The 8,414-nt window shown below is 43.4% G+C and overlaps 1 protein-coding gene across 3 annotated transcripts in view; it reads left to right on the top strand.

Moving 5' to 3' along the window:
* Positions 1-8,414, top strand: part of LOC126394096 (protein FAM240B) — a 16,605-nt gene that overhangs the window by 3,636 nt on the left and 4,555 nt on the right. For all 3 annotated transcript variants that reach the window (XM_050050705.1, XM_050050708.1, XM_050050706.1), the window contains one exon: positions 1,438-1,559. In XM_050050705.1, coding sequence (XP_049906662.1) covers positions 1,438-1,559 — 122 coding nt within the window. The remainder of the gene's footprint in view (positions 1-1,437; positions 1,560-8,414) is intronic.

Genomic DNA, 8,414 nt, shown 5'->3' with positions numbered 1-8,414 from the left:
ACACACACACGTGGTTACGTTTAGCCATCACACACACGTGGTTACGTTTAGCCAACACACACGTGGTTACGTTTAGCCAACACACACACGTGGTTACGTTTAGCCAACACACACACGTGGTTACGTTTAGCCATCACACACACGTGATTACGTTTAGCCAACAGAGACACACGTGGTTACGTTTAGCCAACACACACACACGTGGTTACGTTTAGCCAACACACACACGTGGTCACGTTCAGCCAACACACACACGTGGTTACATTTATGAAAAAAGAACAGGGTTTGGCTTCACAATCTTACAGGAAGTGAACATCGCTCTCCCAGGTGAAAGTCAGTGTTTGTTGGACCCATCCCCCACCCCTCCCAGCCACCCTAGTCGGACTTTTATTCTTGTTCCGCTGTGTTTCCCTTTGATGCCGCCGAGCGTTTAACTGCCACGTATCAGGCTGACATGAAAGGATGGCTTTTTGCGGCAGTTTCTGACGCCACAAGTCACTGCCCAAGCTCTGTATTTCGATGACTTCGGAGTGAGACCTGGTTGGTATGATACACAACAGGCGGCTGCTGTGTGTGACACCGCTGGCAACTACCGTAGTATAAATAGCGAGAAAATCCACACAGGGCGGGCAGGGGGAGGATGGGTCAAACAAACTCTGGACTTTCACCTGAGAGCCCGCTGTATGTTTCCTGTGTGACACCAAAGTTAATGGAGTTATTTTAATTACAACGTACTGTGCTGGTATGTGTAGCATGCTACACTGGTAATGTGTGTCCTATGATGTTGCGTTAGTAACAACCGTACTTATTTTAAGACAACCCATGATGGGTTTTTTTCTGAACGTAACCACAGACTTTTGTTGCCTAACTTCAGGAAGTAAACATAAAAATGAAGTTTATTTTGAAAAAGTCTGTAGGCATGTAACGAGCAGAAACTGTACATTTCCTATGGAAATCAAAGTTTATTTTGAAAAAACACAATGCATCTAACAAGCGTAAATTGATACGCTGTCCCTTAACATCCAAACCGCAGGAGGGTACCCAGAGCATCATATGTTGACACTGAACTGACGAGTTGGGATGAGAACATGTTGCAACACCAGCTGGAGATCTTATCAAGGTGTGATCTCTGTAAACAGGTACATTCCTATGTAATAATCTGTTTATAGAGATCAGCTGAAATGAGCTGAAGAAGTCTTGTGTGAATATCTGTTGCCCGCAGACGCTAAACCATTTTCAGGCCAATAGCTGACGGGTTTTGACATTGACTGAGGTGTGGCCGGTACACTGTGACATCACAGTTTCCAGGTGTGCCAGACTTAACCCTTTAAACCAGCAGGGGGCAGTGAAACAATGCGCTCCACCTCAGTGTGAACCAGTGTGTTTAGTTACTCTTTAAGGTATCAGTGTGTGACGATGAGTGTTGTGTTGCTGCAGATGAACTTGGCTCTGGTCCACGACAGACAGCACATCAAGACGTTCTGGGAGAAGAAGATCAACAATGAATGTGAATACGCTGAGAACGAAGAGAAGAGGAAGAACCAGAGTGCACTCGCAAAGTAAGACACTACACACACTTACAGTAACATACACACACACACACACACACACACACTGCAGTAAAAGTACAAATACTCCACTACTAAGTAAAAGTCCTGCACTGAAAACGTTAGTAGTACAGATGTTGGTCCAGGTCATGGCGGAGGTCGTTCTTTTAGTCAGGACAACTCTGTTTTTTTTGTCAAAGCCCATTTCTGCATCACCTGAGCAGTCCCAGTCGTCTGACTCCTTCACGTCTGCAGAGGATGTACCTGAAGGTTCAGGACTTCCTGAGGTGACCTTGAGCTCAGCTGGTTGAGTGCACGCCTCATGTAGGCTGAGTTCTTTGCAGCGGGTTTGATTCCCACCCACGGCCCTTTTCTGCGTGTCATCCATCAACTCTCTCGTACCTTTCCTGTTTGTCTGTCCGATCAGTAAAGGCAAAAACATCTTTAAAACAAACCCGAGCCAACAACATTCACAATCACGATCAGCACTTCTCTGAGTCGTCAGAATCTTTCACAGACCAAACAAACATCCTCTTTGTCTTCGCCTCCCCAAACTCTGACAACATAACAGTGGTCCCATGGGTTTAAAGGAATAGTTCACCCAAAAACAATATGTATTGTATATCACCTCCCTGTGCTTTCTGTGGTGCCAGAAAAACGTTCCTATTAAATGGCGTAGAGGAAAGTGGAGCACCTGCAGTAGCTGTTCGCATGCACACAACTAATTTCTTCAGGGAAGGAATATTTGAAAATATTTTGTTTAACAACAGTTTGTTGTGTTTGGATTTCCATGAGCCGACCAGTGGACACAAGACACCTGGATAACACTGTGCGGAAAGTTTTCAGATTTTTTTTAAACCTTTTTTGGCTGTTTTTCATTCAGATTTTGTCAAAAGTCCAATTTCACCGTAAATGTCTAAAGTCCAGGACAGAAATAAGATTTGCAACGAGACAAAACAGTTGAGAACGTTGCAGAGAAAAGTGTCAGCGGTGTGAACTGGCCGGTCTGAGCTCGACTCAAAGAAGGCGGGGTTTGAACTCCTCCCTCAGGTCTACTTTTTAAATTCTCCACAAAACTACTTGTTTCACCTTTAATGTGAATGTGAGATGAAAACTGAACGTCTTCCAGGACACACATGGTATAAACTGGTTCCTCCCTCCCACCTAAAGGCCGTTCACCTGGCGTTCACTTACGAGTCAACCTCACAGGCCTTGACCCAGCAGGAGACCCTGTTCCTGAAGATCGCTGGTGTCTGTGATCAAACTGGCTTCAGTTGTGTTGGACATGTGACCATGTGTCAAATAGACACATCTAAAAACAGATGCTCTCATTACAAACAGCCTCTCGTCTCTCAGGGCGAGGACATACCAGGACAAACACTCGACCCTGCGGACCGTCCGGTTGTTAAAGGTCTCAGTAATGATGATCAGTAACGAGCAGAAACATCAGACTGGAACCTGAACTCACCTCATAAACCTGCAGACTGACCATCAAAATACTCCAACATCTTTAGTCCGGAGTTTTATAATCCAGGGGTGCAAACTCATCAGGGCCGAGGAAGGTGACAAAGATGGAGGGGGCGGGGGGGTGGTGAGGTTGGCAGAGAGTGATGCAGGGATGATGTTTTCTTGTAGGCTGACCTGAAGTTAACATCACCCTGGTTCCCTTGTCACAAAGCCAGTGGGATTTTTTTTCCATTGGATTTTGGATGATTGTAGAAAATAAACTCTGACAAACATTTATGATACTTACATGTTTTGTTCAGTAAGATTATCTTCACTAATAAACACCACTTCATGATTTTTGGGGTGTAAATTCAATCACCAGAAGTAAAAAGCTAATGCTAGGCTATAAACAAACTGCACCACGGTCACATGACTTCATCGTCGCCACCATAACAAGGCTGCAAACTTGTGTTCAGCATGATGATGCTCTGTAGTTTCATTTAGCCACTTGGTAGCAACCGACATCTAACCAGGAACACACCGACTCTGAGAGGATGGAACAGGAAGTTTCCAGCTTTTAGGATTCACCGCTCAGTTTGCTCCCTTTTCAAGCGACATAATACGAGCCGAGACACTCACCGTCTTTTTTGCACCCTTGCATCCACTGTTCTCTATGTAGACACCCTGAAGGTACACTTAAAAGCAAGAGCAACGCCGTTGCAGCGTTGACTAGACTGAGGCTGCTTTCACACCTGTCCTGTTTGGTTCGGTTTAGTCTAACTCCAGCTGGTTTGCCCCCTCAGTGTGGTTCGTTTGTGCAGGTGTGAACACAGCAAAACAACCAGACTGAGACCTTCTTGAAGAGGTGGTCTCAGTCTGGTTACAAAGGAACTCTGGTGCGGTTGGTTTGTGGTGAGAAGGTGTTCCGACCTGGATGTGAAGCAACTGCAGTCACATGACACATTGTTTGGGTTAAACATGAGCATGTTACAGTCCTGGAGGATTATTAATGTGCACCTCCTCCTGTACTGCCTTAATATGCACATTCAGCACATCCAATGCATCAAAACATTGTTTTCTAGTTGGAGCCGCGCCTCGTTTTCAAACTGTATGGTTTGACTAAAATGAACAATGACAGCAATATAGTCCACGATGAGCAGCGCTAAAATCAACCTGCGTAGTTGTCCCTCCATTGTGACATTAGAAAGTGTCACATTTATCTTGCAAGTGTACTCTTCTTCAACGTTTGCTTTACTTCCTGGATTTTTCCCACATGGAAATTCTGACCAATCAAGAGCAGCTTTCTCACACAAGGCATTTGATCTGGTCCTCTTGTAAATGCTGCCGTGAGAACACGAACCAACTCTAGGCAATTATACAACTTTGGAACAACATGAGTCCCTGATTCAGACCAGAGGAGACCACTCTAGGGCTGACAGCAGCCTCAGTGGTGACAGGTTTTAGGAGCAAGTTCAACAACGCGTTACTTACTTAATGTAACATTGTGCTTCACCCTGACCAGGATACAGTTTCATGATACAACAATGAATACTGACTGTGAACATGTTTAAAGATAATAAACACTGTGCAAAATATTGTTCATCAGCTGCTTCAGTTCAAAAGAATCCGTATCAGGAAATGTTTGGATAAATACACATGTAATGACAGTGAGAAGCAGACTGACTGAATGAGGAGACATACTGTTGAAACTGTTCTTATTTATCTGAGACATCTCAGGCATCTATTTTATGAAAGGATGAATGTCTGCAGGACGTACTTGTAATATGTAAAAAGAGAACATATTGGAGCTGATGGTGTGTATAGGTTATTGTGCGATGGTTTTATTGGTCCGGCTCATCTGAGGGTGATTTAGGGCTGTATGTGGCCCATGAACTAAAATGAGATGGACACCCCTGCTACAGAGCGTCATCACGCTGAGCCGCACCATCATAACTTTACAATCATCCTTTTCATTATTGTATTTCTTATTTCTTTAATTCATATTTTAATCTTGGTAATCAGGTTGCTGCTGACCTGTTTATATATATTTTGGCATTGTGTATATTTTATATTTGCGTCCGCTGCACAACACGTTCCTTCTGGATAAATAAAGTTGTATCTCATCTCCACAGATGTTTGGTATTGATCCATCCGTCACTGACACTCAGTGCAGTTTATATATTTATCATACGAGCTGCGTCTCCGCAGGCAGCTTCTTCTTCTTCTTCTGTCAAACTCCTTCATTACATGATGACGGGATTTCCAGGCGTACGTATAGATCCTCCTGTTAAACCTTCACCTCTGAGCGTTACGCCAGCTATTAGCCCTATCCCTCCTAACTCCAGTCTCCTCCTTCCCTGTCCCCCTTAACCTCACACCACCTCCCGAGACCATCACACCTAATCCCCCTGCTATCCATTACACTGTCCCCCTAATCCCCCACCTATCAATACTGTGTATCTCCTAATCCCCCCGCTATCTGTTACAATGTAACCCCCAACTCCACAACCAGCCGCCCCCCCGCCACCACTAACGCCGGCTCTAGTCCCCGCTAATTGTGTCCGTTATGTGTGACCTGGCCAGAGCTGGAAAAGAAGGGTGGAGGTGATAATGACAGAGCGATGAGTGATGGCGGCCGGCTGGCACTCGGACTGAACGCACAGATACACACAGGCTGGAGTTAGAAATGATTCTGTTCTATACAGCGACATCATGAAGTCTTCAGTCTGTGTGGAAGAGAAGCTGGAAATTAATTTAATTTTAACATTGAATTTATGCAAAGTTTCCATTTGATTCTTAAAAGTTGGACTAAAACTACTTTGTTACTGTCTTGATGTCTGTGCTGCAGAGCTTAGTTTCAACAGTTATAACTCGATCAACAGAGAATTAATCAGCAGCTGTTTTAATTGTTTAAACCCCATTTTGGATCACTGTAAATTCACTGACCAGTGCAGGTGATGTTAAAATCACCTACTCCAGCGAAATAAATCCAGTCTGAACTGACCTTAAAAACATATGAAAAATTCTCTGGTTCCAGTTTCTTTAATGTGAGGATTTTCTGTTTTTCTCATTCATACATCATAATATTTGGGGTTTGAGTTGAATAAAACAAACACTTGAATAAATTTCTTCTGGCAGTTTTCACTCCTTTCTGACATTCTATAGTCAATTAATGGAGGAGATCATCTGTAGGTGAACCGTCCCTCACGCTGCGTCTGGTTTTAGATGTTTTGGTCAGACTTAAGAGGTCCGTGATGAAATTCACCTGGACTCTTAAGCAGGATTTCTACTTCTGCATTGAATCAATGCCGTAACATACAACATAGCCTGACGTGCACCTCCCCAGAGATGTAACGCTGAAACCATTTCCCTCAGTGGAAACAAAGCTTTGATTTACTTTAATTTCACAGATAAGAAACAATAAATTGTGAAGACAGTAAAGCCTCCACACACTGTGTGTGATTTATCCTGGCTGAAATATGAGCAGAGCAAATCTCTGCTAGCTGCTAGGCTAATTTATACAATGTAAAATACCATAGGCTTGTGCTAAAAACATTAGCATGTTGTATTTGTTTGGAAAACGTGTTTAGTATCAGACAGTTGTTTTGTCAGTGAACCTTGTGAGCTGTGATGGAGCTGAATTTAGTAACGTTACCTTTGTTAAATGTTGCTGTTGTTCCTGTCTTCATATGAGGAGAGGAAAAGTCCACTAGCCGCTAGGCTAATTTATACAATGTAAAATGCCATAGGCTTGTGCTAAAAACATTAGCATGTTGTATTGTGTGTTTTGAATCAACTAAACTTTACAGCACTTCACAGAAACTCTTCTGCCAACTAGTGATTTGGAGGTGTAACTGCAGAGTGACACAGACACACCACTGCACAAGTATAAATGCTCACAACGCCATAGGCCATGTGCGTAGGCTACAGCGTAGGGTCTGCATAGTATAAATACGGCTTTAGTGTTACGTTAGATTTAAAAATGTATGTTTTTCTCTGAGTCTCAGCCCTCTGTCCTGACTCCTGACAATGACCCTGTTCCTCTATCCCAAAAAACCTGCTTTTCCAGAACGGTTTCCAGAGTTTATCGATCGACCAGCTTGTTGTCTGAGTGGAAAACAGATTTTTTTGCAAACCTGCTGTGATATTCAGCCGTGTTTCTGCTGTGCAGGTGTCAATGTCAGTAACATGTGGACGCATGTCGTCTTCACATTTAAAGTGTGTTTTAAAAGTTGGTCTTTATACATTATATTATGGACAACGAGCGTAGTCCTTTTCTTCAGCCTGTTGTTGAAGTTGAATTTAGTTTCAATAAATCACAACATTAAATAAAACTACACTGTCTAAGTCAATCAGTGCTTTTTTTCACCAAGTAGACGTAGTCTGAAACTGTTATGGATCTGTCTACCTGTCTGTCTGTCTGTCTGTCTGTCTGTTGGTCTTTGTGTCTGCCTCTGTGGGGTCAGATGAATTATCAGCAGCTGAAAAGACAAATGGAATAATCCAGAAAACATGATAGGAAGGTGGCGATGAGAAGACAGCTGACAGTGAGGGTTAGGTTACACACACACGCACACACACACACACACACACCTAGACAAACGTGATCAAACACTCAAACAAACACGTGCACATATACACGTACAATATGTCTGTACTTTTTTTGTCTTTGTGTCTCTCACACTCACTCATTCATGTCTGCATTTTCCATCCCTTGTCCCCCCAACATACACACACACACACACACACACACACACACACTCATGGTCAAACACACCCCTGCACGTACAATATGTCTGTACTTTTTTTGTCTTTGTGTCTCTCACACTGTCACACTCGCCAATTCATGCCTGCATTTTCCATCTCATGCCCCCCCCACACACACACACACACGCTGAGTGATGTTAGTGTGTATTTGATTGATGGTGAAATAAAGGAGTGAAGTGAAACGCTGATGTGACAGTGATAACACCACAGCTGTCACCAAGATACCAGATCTGCCTCGACTCAGAGACACTAAATCCAACTTCAGTGCTGCTTCTACATATGCTGTGAGGACCTTAACACGCCAAGGACCTTAACACTGCAAGGACCTTAACACTGCAAGGACCTTAACACTGTGAGGACCTTATCACTGCCAAGACCTTATCACTGCCAAGACCTTAACACTGTGAGGACCTTAACACTGCGAAGACCTTAACACTCAATCAATCAATCAATCAATCAATCAATCAATCAATCAATCAATTTTATTTATAAAGCCCAATATCATAAATCACAATTTGCCTCACAGGGCTTTACAGCATACGACATCCCTCTGTCCTTATGACCCTCACAGCTGATCAGGAAAAACTCCCCAAAAAAACCCTTTAACAGGGAAATAAACGGTAGAAAACCTCAGGAAGAGCAACTGAGGAGGGA

Source organism: Epinephelus moara, chromosome 8 (assembly GCF_006386435.1).
Source record: "Epinephelus moara isolate mb chromosome 8, YSFRI_EMoa_1.0, whole genome shotgun sequence".
NCBI lineage: Eukaryota > Metazoa > Chordata > Actinopteri > Perciformes > Serranidae > Epinephelus > Epinephelus moara.
Note: the sequence above shows the minus strand (reverse complement) of the source record. Positions and strands in the feature narration are given on the sequence as shown.